At 36.8% G+C, this 25,869-nt stretch overlaps 1 protein-coding gene across 8 annotated transcripts in view; it reads left to right on the forward strand.

Annotated features, from left to right (window-relative positions):
• The first annotated feature begins 24,558 nt into the window (after positions 1-24,558).
• BICD1 (BICD cargo adaptor 1) overlaps positions 24,559-25,869 on the forward strand; it is a 262,487-nt gene continuing 261,176 nt past the window's right edge. For 2 of the 8 annotated variants that reach the window (XM_051962791.1, XM_051962790.1), the window contains exon 1: positions 24,686-25,370. In XM_051962791.1, coding sequence (XP_051818751.1) covers positions 25,158-25,370 — 213 coding nt within the window. In that variant the 5' untranslated portion in view covers positions 24,686-25,157. Of the gene's footprint in view, positions 25,371-25,869 lie in introns of all 8 variants that reach the window. The other 6 variants (XM_051962784.1, XM_051962786.1, XM_051962785.1 and 3 more) reach the window with 6 other exon arrangements.

Here is a 25,869-nt window from a genome sequence, read left to right on the forward strand (position 1 = left end):
ATGACTTAACTATATAGAGTAGTACTCTTTTTCAGTCCACTTAGCAGAATGAATTTTATGCAATCATTCTAGCTCTTACCTATTTTTCGGGAGATGTAAATATATTATCTAATTCAGCCTATTCAGTAGATGTGGTAGAAATAATTGCCACAGCCTAAATAAAACTTATAGCTTCTAATATATATCAGCTCTTTAAGGAACTTCAACAGCAAGTGAGAAAGCATCCAGATAAGATTTATATCTTATATGTGCAGTCATAGTGGACTTCCAGGTCCCATTTTTTATGGAAATTCAAAGGCAGATAGCCTTCTAACCATGTTAGCCAATATTCCTTTATTTCAGCCCAAGAATCTCATTCTAAATATCATTAGGCTGCCCGAGCTTTACATTTGCAATTTGGGATAAAAAAAGAGGAAGCTAGGAACATAGCAAAAGGTTGTACAGCTTGCCTTCCTTTCCACACGCCTGTGCTCCCTGCAGCGAATAACCCTTGTGGTTTGAGACCCAATGAAACTTGGCAAATGGATGTGACCCATTATAAACCTTTGGTCATCTATCTTTTATCCATGTTGTAGTAGACATCTTTTTAGGATTCACTTTTGCAATACCAGCAGCAAAAGAGACAGCCCGAGGGGTCATTGAATTCCTTATAAATCTTTTGCAATTATAGGTGTGCCACAAGCAATAAAAACAGATAGTGAACCTGCATATACTTCTAAACATTTTGCACACTTTTGTGCACAGTATAAGATTTTACACACCACTGGCATATCTTTTAGTCCTCAAGGATAGGCAATAGTAAAGAGGAGAAATAGATATCAAGACACTCCTCCAAAAAGAAAAGAAAGGGGGAGCCACAAATATTACTTATATTCCTTAAGTAGTGGCATGTTCCTCATTGTCATTCTTTTCAATTTAATTATTTCTATGATTTGTTCTTTGAATCACTAATTTTTCAGGATTACATTATTTAGTCCCAAATGAATTTTAATCTTTTAAAAAAGCACCATTTTATAAAAATATAATTTTTGTTGCATTGTACTCTTGACTAGATAGATATACTTGGACAAGAGAAATTAGGGATTCCACTTGAGACCCTATCTGGTAAGATGATGTTCTTCCTGTTCTTAGGTATGGTGAGCATAGGGAGGAAATTGTCTCAAATCTAATCTTATGGCTGAAATATAAGAGTAATACAGCCTCCCTCCACTCTTCTCCAAGATTCAAGAACAGAAACTGACTCAAAAAGTGATATATAGAGGAGGACTTGTTCACCAGAAGATTACATGAAAGCTCTTTAGAAAGATGACTAGGTGGAGTCCTTTAGATGTGATCATTGATAACTTCAGTAATTCCTCTGAAAAGGAACAGGAAGAAGAGGGTGAGACAAAGGAGAAAAATCCCCCTTTTCTGTGCAGGATGAAATCCCAGCTCTTCCTTTGACTATACACCTTAACTAGTTTTAGAGGACCAAAAACTGATATGAGGTGATAACTCTATTGACCTTACCTGATTTATAAAAGAACCAAATAGGTTTTGATTCTCAAGTAATAACCTTACAACCCCCAAGAGATGCTGAAGGCCCTATTCTCCATGATTATAAAGTGGCCACATGGAGGAACCTGATATTATTTTAGACTCTTAAGATATAGGAACTCAAGTTAGAGTAGTTGAGAGTGGAGAGGGACATCACCCATCATATCCCACAGTCTAGGTTTGGATTTGGCACCACCTTGTGGGAAGCCCAGGCTTCTACATGTTACTCCTTCCTTTTCCTGTCTTTGAGATGGACATTAATGGTAGTGCCAAAGAAGAGCACCTTAGGAATCAAATTTTAAAATTGACTTATTTTCTTGCATTAATGCAAGAGATGATCTCGTCCCTATAATCCTGTCTGACATTCTTAACAGTTGAGCCAATAGCTACCTATGATCACCCCATGTTGTACCCATCTCAGTGAGTAATGCAGTTGAAGTAATATCAAATTGGGCAGGGTGTGGGGTGTGTGTGTGTGTGTGTGTGTATGTGTACATGCACATGTGTGTGAAGGAAATATAACTGTGTTCATGTAGAAGTGCTAGGTGCCAAAGTCCTCAGGCAAGCCATCTCTTTAATAACCTGTCTGACTAGTACACAAAGCTCATGGAATGTAAAGTGACTACAAATTATCAATCTTCTTTGAAATCCCAGCTCTTCCTTTGACTATACACCTTAACTAGCTTTTAGAGGACCAAAAACTGATATGAGGTGATAACTATTCTGACCTTACCTGATTTATAAAAGAACCAAATAGATTTTGATTCTCAAGTAATAACCTTACAACCCCCAAGAGATGCTGAAGGCCCTATTCTCCATGATTATAAAGTGGCCACATGGAGGAACCTGATATTATTTTAGACTCTTAAGATATAGGAACTCAAGTTAGAGTAGTTGAGAGTGGAGAGGGACATCACCCATCATATCCCACAGTCTAGATTTGGATTTGGCACCACCTTCTACATGTTACTCCTTCCTTTTCCTGTTGAATCAGTGATTCCAGCTGTCCCTGTTGTTGAGACTATTACAAAAACATTGGAGGCCATCCCTGAGAATTGGTATGCTGTCGTTGATTTGGCCAATGCATTCTTTTCAATTCTTTTGGGGTATGGGAATAGGCTTAGTTTGATGTTACCTGGCTAGGCATGCAGTACAATTTTATAATCCTCTCGCACATTTTTCTTAACAGCTCTGTAATCTATGATCAGTGAGTAGAATAGATTCTGGCCAATTTAAGTTTTTGGAGCTCTTGACCAGAGCTCTGACTGGAGCCATGCCTCTTGATATATGCCTCTTGAGAAATAACTCCTTGTTTAATACTGGAACTTAATTGAAACTGAAAGATTGGCTAGAAACATCCCTATCTTTCTTGGGCCAGAAATTCTAATCTTTCAGTGGGTGCTAACCAATGCCAAATCCCATAAGGCAGGCCAAGAATAATAATCATTTATCAAATGTAAATATTATATTCAGAGGCAGGCCTACTGTGACCAATGGAGAAATCAATCCCTTATAAGATACTATTGCCAAGCAATAGGCAGCTACAGATTTTATTCCTAATAATTCTCAAGTGAAACTGTCTTTATAACCAGGAGCTCTCTTTGATGACCTTCCTGAAAGAAGACTCCTGAAAGCCTGATTCACAGCAGATGGAGTCATCTACAATGGATGCAGTGGTCAATCTGCCCAAGAAACGTCCAGGCAATTCTCCTGTTGCTGAAATAATCCACAGAAAGGAGATATTTCTCTTCACTGCTCTAAGTCTAGTGGCAATCTATATATTAGATGATCAAGTCATCACATGTCTAGGAGCCTCAATGTGGAGAAGCATCACCATTAAGCTTAACAATTAGATGTTCTAGATAATTTTTCTCTGACAGAAGAAAGGGCTCTTCTCAGAACAATGCTAGAATGATCAAGTTAACCAGACTATGGGGTGAATAGTCTCCATTATCTAGTGCATGCATGCTTAAGAAAGTTATTGACATGAGAAAACTGCAGCAATAGGTTCATAAAAGAAGACTTCACATCATCCATTAGCTCTGCCAGGAAAAATCCCCTAAAGCAAATTGACTGTATAGAACTATTGTCATTTCAAAGAGACCTTCTTCCAGCATATGCTGATAATGACCTTGGAGCCTAGTTTGCTGTCAGGAGCCAGCTTGGAAGCCCAGAGAAGCCAGGTAACTGGACTCAATCTAGAACAGGGTTTTAGACTTTGAATTGAGACTATATTCTATGGGAACTAAGCTACACCTATCAAAGTATGGGGGTTACCACATAGGATAACCTACACTGATGCTTTCTTACCAAAGAAGTCCTAGAAAAGAACATTTGCTTCTAACTGGGATATCTGGACTATACTTTCACTGATAAGGATACAGCTTTTGCAGGGACACTGATACATTGTTGGTGGAATTGTGAACACATCCAGTCATTCTGGAGAGCAATTTGGAACTATGCTCAAAAAGTTATCAAACTGTGCATACCCTTTGATCCAGCAGTGTTTCTACTGGGCTTATACCCCAAAGAGATACTAAAGAAAGGAAAGGGACCTGTATGTGCCAAAATGTTTGTGGCAGCCCTGTTTGTAGTGGCTAGAAGCTGGAAAATGAAAGGATGTCCATCAATTGTAATGGTTGAGTAAATTGTGGTATATGAATGTTATGGAATATTATTGTTCTGTAAGGAATGACCAGCAGGATGAATACAGAGAGGACTGGCGAGACTTACATGAACTGATGCTGAGTGAAATGAGCAGAACCAGGAGATCATTATATACCTCAACAACGATACTGTCTGAGGATGTATTCTGATGGAAGTGGACCTCTTCGATAAAGAGAGCCTTAATTGATCAAAGATGGACAGAAGCAGCTACACCCAGAGAAAGAACACTGGGAAATGAATATAAACTGCTTGCATTTTTGTTTTTCTTCCCGGGTTATTTATACCTTCTGAATTCAATTCTCCCTATGCAACAAGAAAACTGTTCAGTTCTGCACACATATATTGTATCTAGGATATACTGCAACCCATTCAACATGTAAAGGACTCTTGCCATCTGGGGGAAGGGGTGGAGGGAGGGAGGGGAAAAATCGGAACAGAAGTGAATGCAAGGGATAATGCTGTAAAAAATTACCCTGGCATGCGTTCTATCAATAAAAAGTTATTAAAAAATTTTTTTTAAAAAGTGCGTAAGTATATACAAAAGTATGATAATCTTAGTAAGTCAAAGATTCTAAACATTTGGGGAATAAAAATTGTCTGAAATCTAAAAAAAAAAAAAAGGATACAGCTTTTGTATCAGCAGCCACTCAGAAATAGACAAAACAGTATGTTATAACAGATGATTCTATGATTCATATCACAAGCAAGTCTCAGAAATTGTGGAAGGATGGAATAGTTGTCTCAAGCAAGTCCTATACAAAATCTGAAAGTCTTGGTTGACTGAGCAATGTTTATCTTCAACAAGCAATTCCAAGAAAGGATAGTCACTTTTTACTTAGCTCCTTGCAAAAATTCTACAGAGCAGAGGAAGAGGGAAGAACACATAAAACCAAAACTAAAACTTGTAGTCTGAAGGATATTTGTTTCTCTTTGTATAAATCTACATCCAGATTATATTTTTTCTTTTACTAAACTACAGAAAACCAGGGGGCAAATGTTGTTTTAATGAACCTCACAAGCAATGGGAGCTGGACAGCACCCATCTGAATATCCCTCTCTTCAATTTATAATCTCTCATAGGGCAGAGGTTCATAGTATCTTTTTTCTTCTCAGAGTCCAATTAATTTTTACCCAAGCACACAATTTGAAATAGGGGAATCCATAGAGATTGTGCAAATATTAGGACATCAGACCCTATCTTTCTTCTTCTACACTCAGAGATGGGCAAAGCAATATAGTGAGAAACTATCAGACCTTGCACATAAAAGACAGATGAGGAATGATAAGAGAGTCTTGAGCATCAAGCTAGATGGTGTGGGAGAATTTGGACCTGAAGGCAGGAAGATGTTAGTTCCAATCAGGCTGCAGACATTTATTAGCTGTGGGATCCTGGACAAATCATTTGATGACTGCCTGACTTATTTTCCTCAGCTGAAAAATGGAAATAATAATAGTATCTACATCCCAGGGTTGTAGTATATAATATTTGTAATGCATTTGGCACAATTTCTGGAACATAGTAGTTGGAGAAGGGAAAAGAATAAACATTTATAGGTTGCCTGGGGACATTGACTGGGGACAAACTTGGCTGAGGTTTTGAATGGGGCTTTATCACACAAACTGTAGTTAGATTGATCCAGGAAGCTCACTTAGGCCATTACCATTTACCATTTAAAAGTGCATCCTGAATCCCAAATATCTTGGCATAATTTTTGGGACAACCTTTTAGATATTTGAGACAGTGAATACCACAGATTTGTCAGGCTTTTTATATCCACCTTTATATACCCCTAAATAGGGGTATATGAGGCAAAATATAGGATCTTCAACTCATTAATCATTATATCATTTAGAGTCAATGAAAAAGATTAAGGCCATAAGTTACTAAAAAAGAAGCTGGAAAAGTAAGATGAAAAAAAAGGGAAATATCAAAAGGAAAGGAAATGAGCAAGAAACAAAAAAGAACCAACTAATCAGGGGGCAGTCTACCAAAGCCCACCACAAAGGGAGTCTGGGGCATCCTCTGTGAGGCTCTTAGGCTACTCTGACCTGGTTGCAAGAGGGTGGTGTAGCAGATTTGCTGTAAAATCATCCAGAAAGCAAATACAAAAGAAAAATTGTAAGCCACAGAGTCCCCAGAAGAATTTATGACCTGGCAGAGATTTCCCAGTGCAGAAAGTCATTAAGCAGAACTGCCTCAGGGCATATTAAAGCAGCTGTTTCCCCTTTGCCTCAAGAGCAGTTCTCAACCCTTAAAAAAAATGGGCAAAAAAAGCAAAAAGAACTCTGACCATAGACAACTTTTATGGAGAGAAAGAACAGACCTCAAACCTTGAGGTTCCTAAAGGCAAATCAACTCCAGATGAAGCTCCAAAAGGAGATACGAGCTGGTCCCCACCTCACAAGGCTTTCCTGGAAGATTTCAAAAAAGATGTTAAAAGAGAGAAGAAAAATGAGGAAAGGAAATGAGATCTTTACAAGAGGATATAGAAAAGGAAAAACAAAAATTACCTGAAGAAAACTCCTTAAAAATACAGTTGATGAAATGAGAAAAGCATATAACTCCCTACAAAATAGATTTGATAAAATGGAAAAAGCATATAACTTCTTATAAAATATATATGAAAAAGATACCAATTTGTTGAAAAACAGAATTTGTGAAATGGAAAAAACTACAATAAACAAAACAATTTAATTGGACAAGTACAAAAGGAGTTAAAGAAGGTAACTGAAGAAAAATGATACACTAAAAATTAGAATTGAACAAATGGAAGTGAATGACTCAATAAGACTTCAATAATCAGTCAAACAAAATGAAAAAAGTGAAAGAATAGAAGAAAATATGAAATACCTTCTAGGAAAAACAACTGATTGGAAAATAGATCTAGGAGAGACAATCTAAGGATTATTGGACTTGCTGAAGACCATGATAAAAAAAGAATCTAGATATTGTCTTTCAGAAAATCATAAAGGAAAACTGCCCTGATGTGTTAGAACCAAAGGGTAAAATAGACATTGAAAGAATTCAACAACCCACACTTAACACCATATACCAAGATAAGATCAAAATGGGTCCATGACCTAGGCATAAAGAATGAGATTATAAATAAATTAGAGGAACATAGGATATTATTTATAATCTCTCAGACTTGTGGAGGAGAAAGAAATTTGTGACCAAAGATGAACTAGAGACCATTACTGATCACAAAATAGAAAATTTTGATTACATCAAATTAAAAAGCCTTTGTACAAATAAAACTAATGCAAACAATATGAGAAGGGAAGCAACAAACTGGGAAAACATCTTCATAGTTGAAGGTTCTGATAAAAGCCTCATTTCCAAAATATATAGAGAACTGACTCAAATTTATAAGAAATCAAGCCATTCTCCAATTGATAAATGGTCAAAGGATATGAACAGACAATTTTCAGAGGATGAAATTGAAACTATTACCATTCATATGAAAGAGTGTTCCAAATCATTATTGATCAGAGAAATGCAAATTAAGACAACTCTGAGATACCACTACACACCTGTCAGATTGGCTAAGATGACAGGAAAAAATAATGATGAATGTTGGAGGGGATGCGGGAAAACTGGGACACTGATGCATTGTTGGTGGAGTTGTGAACGAATCCAACCATTCTGGAGAGCAATCTGGAATTATGCCCAAAAAGTTATCAAACTGTGCATACCCTTTGATCCAGCAATGCTACTACTGGGCTTGTACCCCACAGAGATACTAAAGAAGGGAAAGGGACCTGTATGTGCCAAAATGTTTGTAGCAGCCCTGTTTGTAGTGGCTAGAAACTGGAAAATGAATGGATGCCCATCAATTGGAGAATGGCTGGGTAAATTGTGGTATATGAATGTTATGGAATAATATTGTTCGGTAAGAAATGACCAGCAGGATGAATACAGAGAGGACTGGCAAGACTTACATGAACTGATGCTAAGTGAAATGAGCAGAACCAGGAGATCATTATACACTTCGACAACGATATTGTATGAGGACATATTTTGATGGAAGTGGATTTCTTTGACAAAGAGACCTAACTGAGTTTCAATTGATAAATGATGGACAGAAGCAGCTACACCCAAAGAAAGAACACTGGGAAACGAATGTGAACTATCTGCATTTTTGTTTTTCTTCCCGGGTTATTTATATCTTCTGAATCCAATTCTCCCTGTGCAACAAGAGAACTGTTCGCTTCTGCAAACATATATTGTATCTAGGATATACTGCAACATATCTAACATATATAGGACTGCTTGCCATCTAGGGGAGTGGGTGGAGGGAGGGAGGGGAAAAATCGGATAATGTTGTAAAAAAAATTACCCTGGCAGGGATTCTGTCAATATAAAGTAATTATTAAATAAAAATTAAAAAAAATAAAAATTATATATATATATATATATATATATATATATACATACATACATATATATAGATTTGATCATTTATCAATTAGAGAATTCCTTCTAGTCATAGAATTTGAATCCTTTTCTTATATATCTTGTAAAGGAGACTGAAAAACTTACTGCAAAGATCTTTTCCCAATAATCTGTTTTCCTTTTAATTATTAGTTACATCATTTTTGTTTGTGCAATTAAAACAATTACATAAAATCGAAAAAAAAAAAAAAAAAAAGAAAGAATTCAACAATTACCTCCTGAAAGAGATCCTAAAATTAAAACTCCAAGGAATGTTGTGGCTAAATTTCGGAACTATGGGACTAAGGGAAAAAATATTACAAGCAGCCAGAAAGAAACAATTCAAATACTGAAGAGTCACAATCAGGATTACCCAGGATCTAGCAACTTTCCCCTTAAAGAAGTGAAAAGCATGGAATCTGATATTCCAAAAGCAAAGGGACTTGGATTATAGTCAAGAATAAACTATCCAACTAAAATAAGCATTATCTTTCAGGAAAGAAGATGGACATTCAATGATACAGGTGAGTTTCATTTATTTCTGATGAAAAGATCAGAGCTGAAAAATTTAATCTCCAAATGCAAAACTCAAGAGAAGCATAAAAAGAGAAAAAAGAAAGAACCCTTGAGAACTATATTTCTTTTATGGGTATACTTAGAGAGTGTGGGTATAATTTGATTTTATTATGATAATATAAAAAAGAAACTCGAGGTAGAAAAGAAGTTGTACTGGAAAAAGAGGAAAATGGAAGCAAAATGAGGGAAATTACATGTCATTAAGAGGCAAAGAAGACCTATTATAACTGAGGGAAAGAAGGGAGATGAACATTGTGTGAATCTTACTCTTATCAGATTTGGCTCAAAGAGAGAATATCAAACATATTTGCTTTCACAGAGAAACTTGTCTCACCTTATAGGGAAGTGGGAGGGGAAAGGGAAAGGCTAATAGAAGGCAAAATAGAAGTAATAGGGGAAACGTGTAAGAAGAAGGGAGGGGCTTAAAGGGATAGGGTTATTTGAGGGAGGTGGTGATCAGAAGCAAAATACTGGGGAGGCAAAAAGGGGGAAAGTAAAGAGAAAAGCATAACTTGGGGTAAATGAGATGGCAGGAAACAGAATTAATTATTTTAACTGTGAATGTAAATGGGATGAACTTTCCCATAAAATGTAAGTGAATAGCAGATTGGATTAAAAATCAGAATCCTACAATATATTGTTTACAAGAAACACATTTAAAGCAGAGTGATATATACAGAGTAAAGGTAAAAGGCTGAAACAAAATTTGTTATGCTTCAGGTGAAGTAAAAAAAAGCAGGAGTAGCAATTCTTATCTCAGAAAAGCAAAAATAGATCTAATTAAAAGAGATAAGGACGGAAAGTATATCTTGTTAATGGGTATCATAGATATGCACTAAGTAGTATAGAAATCAAATTCCTAGAGGAGAAGTTAAGAGAGCTGCAAGAAGAAATAGACAGCAAAACTATACTAGTGGGGATCTTAAACTTGTTCTCTCAGAACTAGATAAATCAAACCACAAAATAAGTAAGAAAGAAACTAAGGAGGTAAATAGAGATTTTCAATCATTTATATTGAAGAAAACCAGAATGAAATAGAAAAGGTAGAGCTGAATAGAAGGGAGGACAGAAATACTAGGGAAAAATGGTAAGAAAAGGGGGAAAAGTGAGAAGGTGAATAAAAAAAACACTGCTAAGAACAGGGTGGAGAGAACAAAAGTATATACAAAAGAGAAAATAGGATGGAAGGAAATAAAAGAACTGGTAATCATAACTGTAAATATGAATGGATAAACTCTCCCATAAAATGCAGCATGAATTAAAAAGCAGACACAGCAAGATACATACAGAATAAGGATAAAAGGCTGGAGCAGAATTATATTATACTTCAGCTGAAGTTTAAAAAAAAAAATCAGTAATAATTCTGATCTCAGATAAAGTAAAAGTAAAAATAGATTAAAATAAGGAAGAAAAATATATCTTGATAAAGAATATTATATATAATGAAGTGGTAAGGATACTAACTAAATATATATGTACCAAGTGGTAGAGTAGGCAAATTCTTACTTGTGAAATTTTAAGAAGATTTTAAGGCAGTTATAGGAAGATACAGACAGTATAACTCTATTACCAGTGGAAGACCAGTTAAATAGGCAAATATATATATATATATATATATATATATATATATATATCACAAAGGATATAGCACCCTCCAAAATCTACAAAGAAATAAGGTAAATTTATGGCAGTAGGAAAAGATGTGTAAATTAATGAGCAAGGAATACAAGATAAGATGGGATACAAAATAGTGTATAGAGTAATGGTAGTGGAACAAAGTGTGTAGATTAATGGGAATAGGATAAAGAGGGAGGAATAAAGAGAAGAAGAGGAAGTGATCCATGGGTAGTAGGAGGATAAATAATAGCAAAGCAAATTATGGAGCAGAATTAAAGTAAAAGAGTTAGCTGGGATAGGAAATAAAAGATATATAGAAACACTACAACAAGGATCAGGAGTAGAATTTATTAGGAAAAAAATAGGACTATTGATCTTAGGCAAAGTCAAACTTAAAGATTCAATTAAGAGGAAAATCTACATTATATGTCAGCCCTATTATTGTTTTAGATGCATGTTTACATATGGATAAATGTATATGCATATATATGTGTCTGAGTATGTGAGTATGTATGCATGTAGGTTTATGTATGTATGTATATAAACATGTATGAGTCTAGGAAAGTGGGTAAGTGTGAATGTGTATGTATATGTATGTGTGTATATATTTATTATTATATAATATATATGTGTGTGTATGTATTATATCATAATATAAATACATATATTATGTATTTATAAATATGTTCATGCTTAATTGTAGCCTGCTTGAGAGAAGTTGGGGGGGATGAAAGAGGAAAAAAGAATAAAGTAAAAAGTGCTCAACAGAGAACAAAAGGATAACCAGCAAGAGCAAAGAAAAGATGGACATTCATGAATATAATTTCTTTTATTATTATATATGCTTTATTGAAATGGATATCTATTGTTATATATTTTGAATCTTCCCTCATGTTCTGCAAGGCACATGACAATGCATTTTTAAAAAATCTTTCTTTTCTGTATTTCTTTTTTCTTATTTTGTAGTTAGTTTAGTAAATTAAAAAAAAAAGAAAACAAAAACAACTCCTTTTAACTATTAGTTTGAAACTGATGAAATCTTTCTAGCACTTAACTATTTAAAATACTGTAAAAGTATGCATAAATTTTGCTTCTCTGTAAGTTGATCCCAATAATTCTGTCAAAGTGATGTGGTTTAAAGTTGATACAGAAAGAATTCTAAGAGATTTTCTTTTAACCATCAGGATTTTTTCAGCCATTTTATTCACATAAAAACACAGAGAGTAGAGAAAAGAGTGTAACCTATATTGGAAAATTTTGGCACTTTCCCAAGTTTTCTGATGTAACAGAACCTACATATAGGAATAGGATACAGAGCAACAATGGAGAAAGAATGTGGGTCTCTGTGACATCTAATATAGTTGCACTGTGGGCTTTATCTGGGAAAGTAATATTCTTTTTGCTGCTTATGCAAGGTTATGTTAATAATTGCTAAAAGCACATTTTGGGGGCAAAATTCAGAGACCTGTTCAGGGACCTATTTCAATGAAGGAGTTCACACTTCATGCTAGGTTTGGCTGCAATTTTACCATCAGTTTAACCCTTTTCTATGACATTAATTCTTCATAGTCTAGGACTAAGTGCTATGACAAATCAAATGAGTTGAGAAAGAGAATCACATCCCCCTTTTATTACATTTTAAAATGCTTTAATTCAGTTTAGTTAATGGAAAGATAGGGCTGGAGGCTTAAAAATATAACCGAAAGAATAAATTAGGGAGTAATTAAGGGGTAGAGAAGAGAATTCAGTTGGAGAGGGATATACCAGAAGCCATTACAAATGGTTAGTCAACAATATTTGTTACATGTCTACCATTTCCCAGGCACTGGACTAAGCACTGGTGATACAAAGCCTGGTAAAAGATAATACCTGTTCTCACGAAGCTTACCTTTAATGATGGAGACACCAATGAATTATATACAAAATAAATCGGGTACTAAAATTAAAGGAAAAACACTTCTTAAAGAAATGGGATGTTAGCTGATATTTGAAGGAAGTAGAGAAGTTAGGAAGTAGAGATAAAGAAGAGAGTTTTAGGCATAAAAGACAGCCAGTGAAAATGTCCAGCATCTGGAGATGGAATATCTCATTTGAAGAACAGAAAAGAGGCCCAGGGTCACTGGATCACAGTGTAGAAGAGATATAAGGACTAAAAGATTGGAAGGATAGAAACGGATCAGTCATAGAGAGCTTTAAAAGTCAAGATATTATATTTGATCTTGGAGGCAAATAATTAATGGGTACATGTATAAAATAATAGTAATGTTATGAGATGATTAGCTATGAATGACTTCGCTATTCTAAACAATACAATGATCCAAGAAGAGTACTCTGAAGGACTTATGATAAAAAATGCTATCCATACTCAGGAGAAAGAACTCATTGTATCTGAATACAGACTGAAGCATACTTTTTTAAAAATTATTTTTATTGAGGGTTTTGTTTTGTTTTGATTTTTGGGGTTTTGGGTTTTTTTTTTTTGCCAGGGAAGAGGGAGTTGATCTATGTTTTCTTTTGCAATATGACTTTTATGGAAATGTTTTCCACATGTCATATTTTTAATGGGGGTGAAGTGGGAATTAAAGGAAGGAATCTGGAACTTAATGTTTTAAAAGCAAATATAAAAAATTGTTTTACATGTAATTAGGGAAAACAAAAATATTGAAAACAAAAACAAAATAATCTAGGGTGGTAGCAGTACCAGCAGAGAGAGAGGGAAACATACAAGAGAACCTGCAAAAATGAAATCAACTGGTTTTGGCAATGAATTGGATATAATGTGGTGACAGATAAAGAGTAGTTAAGGATGACACCTAGTTTTTGAGCCTGAGGGATTTGTAGGATGCTGGGATCTTTGACAGTAATAGAGAAGTTGAGGGGGGGAGAGAGAATGACAGAGGGAGAGAAGAATGGAAGAAGAGAAGGATGGAGGAAGGGAGAGGGAGAGAGAGATGGGAAGAAGGGAGAGGAAAAGAGGGAAGAAAGGAGAAGAAGGAAGGGAGGAAATGAAAGAAGGAAAGAAGAAAGGGAGAGAGGGAGAGGGAAGGAAGGAGAGAGGAAAGAAGGGAGAGAAAAACAATGTTTAGTTTTGGAAATATTGAATTTAAAATCTTTATAGGACATTCATTTCAAGATGGTTGGTTGTTATCCTTTGTTCTTTGTAATATTCTTATTTGATTTTCTTGGAGGTCTTTGGGAGCAGCCTTAGTTTCAGTTCAGTAATCACCACATGAGTAGCCAGGTGTTAAAGTCCAAATCCTTTATTATTTCTTTCAAAGTCCTATCTCTTTAACTTGTGGCTCCGCTAGTTTTCTGGAGGCCTTCTGGAGTCTTGGTTTCAGTGGAGAAGTCAAGGAGGAGAGCCTGCCACCAAGGTGGTGTGAGATGAAGTGAATGAATAGTCCAAGGACTTGTGCTTCAGCCTCCAGCATTCTATCTTTTCTGGTCTCTGAATGAACCTAGCTGAGTTTGTCTGAGCTTATATGCTCTCTCATCATAGGTGTGAATCTTGTAGAACTGTATTAAGTACTAAGTACATGTACTGAACTAGAGAACTTAATAAGCACCATGCTAAACAACCATTGTCTTTATCAGTTCCACTGAGTTGGTACCTTGTAAGAATCCTTTGTAGAATCCTTATTTCAAATTCAGAGTTCTGGACCATAACAGTTCTTGAAGAGGACCAAAATGATATCACATGTAGGAGACAAACTATAGTGTGACTGATTGTGACTGATCAGATCAATATCTGTGATAGATCTTATCACACAAATAGTTCACATGAACATTAGGAGGGGAAATGTCTCTAAATATGTAAATCTTAAGGTTTCTTTTAAGCTACTGCAATTTTGCTTTACTAATAAAGCATAGTGCCTTCTTCAATCAGGGCTAGGTAGTCCTTTGCCAGTGTTTCCCATCTCACACAACTGACTCCAAAATTCTTTAGAAACACCTTGAGAGTGACTTTGTATCAATTCTTCTGACCTCACACACACTTGCCTTTAGTGAGTTTTACATAAAAAAGTGTTTCAATCAAATGAATGTTTGACAATAAAACAGTGTGGCCAGTCTATCAGTGTTGTGTTCTTAGTAGCAGAGTTTGAATGCTTAGCATTTCACCTTGAAAAAGAACCTCTCTCTTGAAATGTGATCTTAATAACTAGGACAATTTAAGTAGAAACGTATCGGTTTTCTGGTATGACACTGATATACTGTCTGAGTTTCACAGACATACAACAGTGAGATCAACAGAATGGCTCTGTAGACTTTCACTTTGGTAGGCAGTTAAGTAATACTTTTGCTTTCTCACATTTGCTTTTGGAACCCCCAAAGCTAACTCTGACAATGCATACATCTATGTGTACATCCTTAGAAAATATATGTTACCAATTAAGTGAACTTATCCATAACATTCAGTATTTCTCTACATGCTGTAACCAGTGGTTCCATGTATAGATAGTGTGGTACTGGCTGGTGGAATATCTGTATTTTTTTTTTTTTGTATCACTTGTTTGGCCAAAATTAGCACCAGTAGAGCAGATAAGATGTAAAATAGACAAAGGGTATATAAATAAACTGAAGAATCATCAGCATAGAGATAACTGAATGCATGGAAGCTAATGAGATCATCAAGAAAAATAATATAGAGAAGGAAGAAAAGAGGACCAAGATAGAGCTTTGTGGGATAACAAAAGTTAGAGGGATGAAGAACTAGTAAAGGAGACTGAGTAACAATCAGATAAATAAGAGGGAATAGAGTTCTGAAACCCTAGAAAGAGCATAATATCAAGAAGAGGGAGCAAGATCATTTTTGGGGGGGGTCTATTCATGGCATAAGGATGGAAAAGAATATCCAAAGTTGGGCCCTGGGACAGAGCTAAGAAAATAAAAATAAAGAAGGATCTGAAGCTTGGAGCATCATCCCCCACATGTCAGGATCAGAACTTGATTATAATAGTTGCTAGAAGCAAAACAAAAATGAGTAAGTAAAGAGAAAGAAATTAATTGTAAATAGCTACTACAGAGATAGAGAAGATCTGAATTCATATTCAGAGGAAAATAGTGGAGCTAAAAAAAAGACACTCTTTTTTCAATGAGAAATGTTAAATGGTCACAAACTCCTGTAGTGTTCTGGTTGATTTTCTGGAGATCTTGGGACCAGCCATTTCAGTAATCACCACAAGAATAGCCAGGTGTTAAAGTCCAAATCCTTCACAATCTAGTTTCCTTGCCTGGGGCTCGAGCTAGCTTTCTTGAGGTTCTCTGGAATGTGTCTTGGTTTCTGTGGAGGAGGCAGAAGGACCACCATGATGGTCTCTGTCTTGAAGTCTGTCTCAGTCTGAGAGCTTTTGCTCCAGCTCCCGTCTTCTGTCTTCTCCAAGTCTGTCTCCAAGCCCTTTCTGAGTCTGTGTCTGGCCCTTCTGAGTCTCTCTCTGGTTAAGACGGGCCTTGGTCTCAGTGGAGAAATGAAGGAGGACAGGCCTGCCACCACAGTGATGTGAGATGGAATGAATGAATCTGACTGAGTTTGTCCCAGCTTATATGCTCTATTTTTTGCTCTACAATTAAATCCATTCATCATACTAAGTATAAGCCAATCATTATATCACTAGGGAACTTATTTGTTGTAAGATTAAATCAGTCATACTGAACTAGAGAGCTATTAATCACCATGTGAAACTAGATAACCATTGTCTTATCAATTCCACTTAGTTAGCACCTTGTGAGAATCCTTGTTTCAAGTACAGAGTTCTGGCCCATAACAAACCCCAAAGGAACTCTTGGAAGAATTTTAAAAGAACCCTAAAATCAATAACAGAAATGGAGAAAAAAATAAGAGTAATTCAAGAAAATCAAGAAAATTATGAAAAGAAAGTCAACTAACTAGAAACAGAGAATCAAAAACTTATGAAAGAAAATAATTCCTTGAAAATTAGAATTAGGCAAGGGGAAGGTACTGACATAATAATAATAAGATACCAAGAAATACTAAAACAAATCCAAAAGAATGAAAAATAAAATAGAAGTGCATATGAAATCCCATAAGAAATACAATTGATCTGGATAACTGATTGAGGAGAGACAGTATAAGAATAATCAAAGTACTTGAAAGTTACAATTAAAAAAAAAAAAGAACCTTGATACAAGATTACAAGAAATTATTAAGGAAAATTGCCCTGAATGTCTAGAACAAAAAAGTAAAGTAGTAATATAAAAACTCTGCCAACCACCACCTGAAAGAGAGCTCAGGAGGAAAACTTAAAGGAATAACATAGTCAAGTTTCAAAATTCCCAGGTTAAGAAGAACATTTAAAAAAATTTTTTTTAAATATAACAGAGCTAGATTCAGTATTACAGAAGACCTACTAGAAACTGTGTTGAAATTTTTGGAAGATTATATTTCATAAAACAAAAGAGCTGGGGTTACAATCAAAGGTAACTTGCCCAGCAAAGTTATGTATAACTCTGAATGGGAAAAAAATGGAAATTTAATGAATTGAAAGAATATTAGATATTTGTGCCAAAAAAAAGCAGAACTTAATGGAAAATTCAACATATAAGATGTAAGAAAAACATAAGGTAAATATTAAAAAAAATTTATAAGGGTCTCAATAAGATAAAATCATTTACTTCCTTAAAAAAATTTTTTTTTTTTGCATTGAGATTAAGTGACTTGCCTAGGGTCACATAGTTAGACAGTGTTAAGTGTCCTAAGCTAGAATTTAACTCAGGTTCTCCTGATTTCAGGGCTGATCCTTTATCTACTGTGCCACCTAGATGCCCTATTTACTTCTTATAGTGAAAATGGTATTAGTACTCTTATGAATGCCATCATTATTTGAATAGTTTGAAAGAAAGGCTTTAAAGATATGTGTGTATGTGTATTGTGTATATTTGCATATATAAGTATGTACATATATACATATATAATATCTATGTCTATATATATTCTATATATTATATTCATGTTTAATTGTGGCCTTCTCTATGGTGGGGTTGGGGAGAAGAAGGGATTAAAAAAAAAAGTACACAGAAGAGACTGTTGTGCCACAGTTCCCTTTTGATGTCCTGACCTCGTTTCCCTAATTGTCCTATTTAGTTACTCTGCCTCAGATTAAAACCTTTCCCTCTTAATGTTTGATGAGATAAAGGTCTACAGCAGTTGCTTTGTCCCCAAACCCCAGACTATAATCATTCCCTCTTAAATGGTTGATGAGATAAAGGTTTTATATCTTTAGGTTATAGTCATTCCTTCTTAATGTTTGACAGGATAAAGGTTTATCCATTTTAGATGTCATTAGAATATCAGTAACCTCTCCAGTACCTCCCTCCATTGTGTCATCCTAGGTGCCTCCCCCCGATTAGGTTATCCCCATCCAGGTACCTCCCCTATTATGTCATTGTTCTTGTTATCCTATAAAAAAGCTTGCCCTCTGATACTTAGGGCTGGATTCTTTGAGATGATAGTCTCGTCCAGCCCTGGGACCAAGATCCATTTGGTCCCAATATGTCTCTCTATTTAATAAACTATTAAATTGGTTGCTAACCTCTGTCTTGCTCAGTTTCTCCGGCATTACAAGACCAAAAAAAAAAAAATGTAGAAGGAAATACAAAAAAGCTGGGTTGCATTGAAAACAATGTGGAGGAATTATTATATAGGATTTCATGAAACTAATGTTTGTTATTTTATATTGAATTCTGTCATATCCTAATGTGTACCTGAAAATGTTCTCTTTTTTCTTGTTTTATATTTAAATTAACATGAATAAAAAATTTTAAAACAAAAGAAGAGGTTGTTCAATAGTGTCAAAAGCTGCAGAGAGGGATGCAGATTGAGAAAAGGCTATTGAATTTGGCAATTAAGAGATCATTGGTAACTTTGGAGAAAGCAATTTTTGGTTGACTAATAAAACTGCAAGCCAGATTGTAGAGAGTTGAGAAGAGAGGGATAAAAGATAATGTAGAAGGCATCTATTGTAGAAGATTTTCTCAAAGCGTTTAGACAGAAAGAAGGAGAAATATGAAGTGAGAGATGAATGTATCAAGTGAGTTTCCTGAGAGTGAGAGATGTTTATAGGCAATAGGGAAGCAGCCAGCAGACAGGAATGATGAGGTGTGAGACCAGGCTCAGAGAGACTCAAGAATTCATGAACTTGAGAAGCTGTGGCAAAAAGGAAAGTTTAATTTTTTCACTAAAAAAAGAATTCTCTTAAGGGACAATCCCTTAATCAAATCAGGAGATTTGTAAGAAGTGTGTTGACAGTTTTCAGTTTTACGGGCAAATCCTGACCTGGGGCTAGGGGCAATTTGAGTTGAATATCAGACTGAGATTTCCAACTGAATTAGAGGGTGTACTAGGAATGGTCCTGGACTAATTTTCAACTCAACAGAGGGTAATCAATAGACAGTGTTGCCAGTCTCTGCCAGGATACCAGAATGAAACTTCTTATCTTGATTCCCTGGGGCAGGTCTCTCCCAGAGGAGAGCTTCTCAAGAGTTGAAGGAGAGTTTCTCCTCCTCCCCTCCTCCCCCACCAAAGTCAGGATAGTTTCAGGGTTCCCCTCATCAAACCTCAAAGCAGAGAGGATACTGAGTGATAAAGGAATACCCTGAAAGTGGCCATGTGGAACAAACATTATTCCAACTCCTTAAAATGATTGTAGCAAAGAGTAATTTTAGTTGCTCCATTGTAAGAGTAGTAAGGATCTGAGTCTAGGTAACCACAAAAACTTGGAGACAAGTAGCCACTTGAAGTGGCTCCTGGTAGCCTCCCTCCCATAAGAACCATGCTCTTCCAAGACAGAGATAGATCCTAGGACTTAGGAATCCTTCATTAATTGCTGTCAGCAGGTTGATTTTCTTCCTGTGAGGACTGGATGTATTGGCTAGGATTTCCAAGATATCTTGGAGTTACCAGCTAGATTTCTCTCTTAAGAATTATGCTTAAATCCAGATCACTCTGGCTTTTATTGACTGGCCAACAATAGGTCCCAGACCAAGGTCTTTGTTGAGCCCTTTGTTTGGCTCAGAGTAAATAGCAATTGTTTCTGACTTTGCCAGAAACGGTAAGGGTCTTCTTCTCCCAGATTGATTAGTTGGGGTTTTTTTTTTTTCTTGTTTGATTAGGTAAAAAAAGGCTATTCTTTGCTTCATTTCTTTCTTATCTGACTTTAATTACTGAATGGGTGATTATCTCATTCAAAGTGAGACTTGTTAAAGACCTTAGCTTAAACAGGCCAATCTCTCCCACTGCATTCAGGGCTATCTCCTGTCATCCTGACTAATTTATTGCAATAACTTGCAAGTGTTCATAACAATTGTATCCAGCCCTGTTGTGATTAATGAGACTTTGCTTTTTGAAGTTCCTTTTTGGGTCCCTGAACATTCTTTTTGAGCTGTTATGGTCATGTCCCTGTTTCTTCCTCTCATAGCAAATTTTGTTAATCAGGGCAAGTTAAGGTATGGTTTTTTCAATCTGAGACTAGAGTCAATATTCATTTTCAACAACTAAGTAGGTAATATATGGATTTGTCATAATGAAGAGGGGACTCTGAAACTCAAAAAATCCTTTGAAGGAGAAACTCTTCAACTCTGCCTCAATGAGGGACCCTGGCCAAAGGACAAACAGTTTCTTGTTATCTAGGTGGGGCTGGTTCAGTCCTGAAACTCACTGAATTCTATTCAAATCCCAGCCCAAGCTGATGATCCAACTTGGGCTGTCCCAGCCCCCACTAAGATACTCAATATAAAAGAGCCAAACTAAAATCTTCTCTTTGCTGTGGTTCCAAACATGCTAACTATGCCATCCTCTCTTTACCCTCACCTATTTCCTTAACCAGACTTTATGCCTCTCTGTCAGGATTTCTAAACCTTACTCCCCAATCCCTATAATTAAACTTCTTTTATCAATCTAGGTTTTCGGGTCTGTAAATTCCTTTACAGAGAATCTCTGTGCCACCAGAAGGGAGTCCCCAAAACTCTCTACCCTAGTGCAGAATCCCAAGATGGGGGCAGGGAAACCAAACCTCTCCATTTGGTTCCCTGAACCCTGAACCTGCCACTCTACTTTATCATTTAACTCCCTATCAACCAGAAACCCTAATCTCATTTTGGTTCCCTAAATCTAGACCTTATCAATCTGATTGTTACTAGTTATATATATTCCTGTATAAGACAAGATCTTTTATTATCTTACAATTGAATGGGAAGAATTAGGCAATGATGTAAGGATTTGTGAGACCAGGATATAATTCTATTATTTAGTGAGGTTAATATCATAAATGAAGAAAAGGCTATTGAATTTGGCAATTAAAAGATCATTGGTAACTTTGGAGAAAGCACTTTTAGGAAAAGAATTTCCTTGTGATTGGTTATCTTAAGAGAAAGTGATTTGTAGTCTATTTTGTGTTATCTTAAAGAAATATCCAATTTTATTTGGGGTTATTATTCATTTGAACATGATTAGTAACTAAACATGTTTTACTATAGACAACTTATTTCAAAATTGTTTTAAAATTGATTCCTCAATGTATTTATAATCCTATCCAGAACCTTTTGCTATAATTTTAAATCATATCTTTTAAATGGATTCATTTTTGTATTAGAGGTGCTCTGTTATTAGTTTCTTAGCAGAATGTCACCATCCTAAGGGGAGAATGATAAGCTAAAAGTAATTAGAGTAAATAATTAAATAGAGTGAAAATGTTGTTGTATATATTTATTGGGTGTATGTGTGTGTACATAAGATCAGATACTTATGATATAAACTGAGATCTTTTGGGGAGCCCCTGGATATAAACTGTGTCTCTGTGGGAGGATTCTTAGACTCTGGGAAAAGCCTGTAAACTCTTAGTTAAGTGATCTCATTCAATTGGAGATTTTGTTCAATCACTCTCCATTGCATTACCATAAACAACTCTCAGTGGCTCAAACTCCCAGTTAAATAATCTCATTCAATTTTAAATTGAATTGAAAATCAGTCTCTCAGGAGTTAGCCCCCATCTCTGGGCCAAAGATCAAAGTAAGTCCCAGTACATGCCCAGATATCTTTATAGAAGTCCTAAGCAGGATTATGCTTGCCAAGGAAAAGGTCTTCTTAGCAAGTGGTCCTTCCAGGACTTTTTGCCCACTGGTGAAGATATTCTCTTCTCAGGGTTATCTTCTTTGTTATCTTCCTCACAGGACCTCTTGCCCACTAAAGAAGTCTGTCTTCCTAGCAAGCTGGCTTCTCAGTGCCAATAAATCCCTTTTTGCCACACAGATTTTGGGTTTTCAAATGTTTTCTCAAGGGACTTGCACTTCCAACCAGAGGGGATTTCCCACCCCAATTCTTGCACCTCATCACAACTACCATTGTCATGGTATTTGCACCTCATCACTTATATATGCCAAATATAAAAATTGGGATCAGAATTTTTTAATTTTTCAATTGTTATTTGAATTTCTTAAACATGCCAATGTTTCTTCTAGCAGAGAAATCCTGGCAGAGAGATAAAGAGGAGTTAACACTTAGAAGAGAATATCTTCACAGCGGGCAGGGATCCTTGAAGGCAGCTATGATTCCTGCTTTTGGGCCTCTGCAAAGAAATGAGCTCCAAATTGCTCTTTAATACGAAATCAGAGACTGAAGTTTCAATTGAATGAAATTCCTTCAATGTTGTCATTGCCCCCAGGCCTAGATTTCCAATTGAATGAAATCACTTACTGGGAATGGTTAAGAGGTAATTTTCAGCTCAATAGAGATATCAGGTCCAAGATCTCCAGTTAAATGAGACCATTTAAGTTCCAGCTAAGTAGGGAGAGGTCCTGGGTCAAGCTTAATGAAACCACTTAACTGCCCTGAATAGTGGATCTCTCTCAGAGGAGAGTTTCTCAAAAATTCAAGGAGAGTTTCTCCCTCCCTCCCCCAAAGTCAGGACAGATTCAGGGTTCCCTCCATTATTAAGAGAGGATAAAGGTAGTCCTTCCTCTCAAGTTAGCTGGATCAAGAAGCTGGATCTTTATAAGAAAAAATTCATTTGGTACTTGTCTTTTTCACCATTTGTCATTCATTCCAGAACCAATTAACAATGTTAAAATAATTTTAAAAAAATTTCTAAGCATTTTTTCTGAGCTCCAAATTCTGTCTTCCTTCCCTTCCCTCCTTCTCTTTGTCCCTTTTCACCCTCTTTCCCTCCTCTCCCCACACCCCTACAAGCAGTAAGCAATCAGTTATAGGTTATACAAGTGCAATCAACATAACTTTCAATAGAAGAAAGAAAAATGGAAGAAGAGATAGTAAAGTATAAGAAGAGATTTCAGCTAACATGGTATAATGAAAAGTGTTTTGGACCCTGCAGCCGCAGTGACCTGACTTCTAAAATCCACATGTGACTTTTATATGCTGCATGACTAAGAACAAACTTTTTTTTTAATCTGCAAAATAATATAGTAAGTACCTTACTGGTGGGTTTAAGTGTTGTGCCACAGTTCTCTTTTATTGTCCTGACTCAGTTTTCCTTGTTGTCCTGGCTCAGTTTCCCTAATTGTCCTGACTCAGTTCCCCTAATTGTTCTGCCTCAATCCCCTTAGTTGCAAACACCCCCTCTGGTTCATGAAGACTGATATAACTCAGGACTATGTGCTCTAAGATTATAAGTCATCAATGTGTAAACTCAGAAAAGGGGACTCGAGACATTCTGTCTCTTGCCAGACACTTTCTTAACTCCCAGTTTGTTAGAATTTATGGTTCTACCCCCCAACCTGTCAGAGCAGAGTTGATGGTTCCTGCCTGGAGATTCTTGCTCACCAGGGTTTGGACTCCACCTCCCTGCCTTTCTTTAGCTACTGTGTATAAATGTCATTGAGAACTCGAATTGGCTGCTAGATACTGTCTGGAGGCTGGATTCTTGGAGATGATAGCCTCATTCAGTCCTACGACCAAACCATGGATCCATTTGGTCCCAGCAAATCTCTCCCTTTCAAATAAAATATTAAATACTCTCTAATCTCTATCTTGCCTCAGTTTCTCCGGCATTACATTAGGAGCAAATGACATATAGTGTATAAGAGTGTATGGCAAAACTTGAAATTCATATAAATGTCTTCTAGTATTGTGTAAGGGTGAAAGGAGAGAGGAGTGGAGGAGAGTTAGAAGTAACAAGGCAAATTGAAAGATAAAGAAATAGGGATATTGCTCAATGTGTGTTAAGTATATTTTAATTATAGTGCTGGGCAGGCACATTTCCATGTGTACATATGGTGACTCAAGGATTTTGGAATCATAGGTTTGATGATTATAGAAGACCTAGTAATGAATATTCTGCCAGCAGGGCAAGAGAAGGCACTTTTAGGTGCCAGGCAAAACTGTTTTTTCTTAAGAGTAAAAGAGTGGGTTGCAAAAAATGTCAAGGTTTTCCTTATCATGGAGTCAGTGAAGGAACTGCAGGACCCTTGTCTCACTCCCTTGAAGCCCCTTCTTAAGTTGTGCACATCTGTACAAAACCTTCAGACACCTCTCCCGCCAACTACATAGGGCCAGGCTCACTCCTCTTCTTCTTACTAGTCCTCTTTTCTTATCTTTTCCTTCCCCTTCTCTTCCTTCTCGTTTTCCCTCTCAGTTTTGTCCCCTGCTCTCTCTGTCATTTCCCCTTCCCCCCTACCACTCTCAGTCTCCTCTGCGTTGCCGCCGCCGCCCGAGACTCCTCCCACCTGCTCTGCCAGTAGCCTGAAAGAGGCCGCCTGGGGGCTGTTCAGGGAGACCAGTCCCCTTTAACCCCCTTCCTCCCTCCCTCCCTTCTTCTCTGCCTTTCTCCCATTTGTTTCCTTCCGGAAGAGAGTGGAAGGGAGGGGGCCAGGACCGCATCATTCTGCTTCGCTGCTGCAGGGCCAGAGGAGCAGGTGGAGAGGAAAGAGGAACGCTCGCGGCGGAGTGCAGAGACCGCAGTGACGCTGCCCTGAAGAGATGGCGGCCCAGCGCCTCTGAATAAGCAAAATCCCAGCCTGTTCTCCTGCTGCTGCCGGCGCAGCGCAGCACCATGGTGCACCGCTGCTGATCGGCAAAGGAGGACCAGTCCCGGCGACAAATAAATAGTGCAGCAACTGCCACCCCTTCCCAGATTTTCTTCTTTTGATTCTCCATATTCAATTTCCCTTCAAATATTCAGCCTCTGTAGTTGCTGCTGGTAGTAAAGCTTCTGAGGAAGCATTCTTCCCTTTAACTACCTCCCTCTTTATTTTCCTTCTCTTCTCATCCTAATTTCTTTTCCGGGCCCCACCCCACCCCCTGCATCTTTTCTTCCCTCCCGTGTCCACTCACCTCCTCCCCTTTCCATCCATCACAACAGCTATGGCTGCAGAGGAGGTTTTGCAGAGCTTGGATCATTATAAGACTGAGATCGAAAGGTTGACTAAGGAGCTCACTGAAACAACCCACGAAAAGATACAGGCTGCTGAATATGGCCTGGTGGTCTTGGAAGAGAAGCTCACTCTGAAACAGCAGTATGATGAGCTGGAAGCTGAATACGATGGCCTTAAGCAAGAGCTAGAGCAGCTAAAAGAGGTGAGTTTCCAGTTGCCTTTTTCCTTCTTTCAGCACTTTCAAACCTATCATTAAAAGAAACAATGAAGGGGGTATAAACGGAATGCATCAGTGGAAAGAACCTTGGCTTTGAAGTCAGAGGATCTGAGTTCAAGTTCTACTTCTGACCTTGGGCTAAGCATTTAACTTTCTGGGCCTCAGTTTCCTCATCTTCAAAATGAGAGGATTGGACTAAATGACCTCTGAAGTTTCTGTAAGCACTTGATCAATGATCCTGTCATAGCTGACTCTTCATTTTAATTCTAGCATAGTTGACCAAGTGCTATTGAAACAGTTCATTGTTTCCATGTAAGAAAAAAATGCCTAAGGAAGTGAGTGTATATTTGTATATTGGAAGCATGGAAGTAGGAGTTGTGGGGGGGAGGAGAAATTCTTTTTTCAAATAGAGATATTAGTAGTATTATTCAAATAGTAGTATCAAGAAGAGTTATTATATGGAAAGATTAAAGATAATTGAGGG

This window comes from Antechinus flavipes, chromosome 5 (genome assembly GCF_016432865.1).
Source record: "Antechinus flavipes isolate AdamAnt ecotype Samford, QLD, Australia chromosome 5, AdamAnt_v2, whole genome shotgun sequence".
Taxonomy (NCBI): Eukaryota; Metazoa; Chordata; class Mammalia; order Dasyuromorphia; family Dasyuridae; genus Antechinus; species Antechinus flavipes.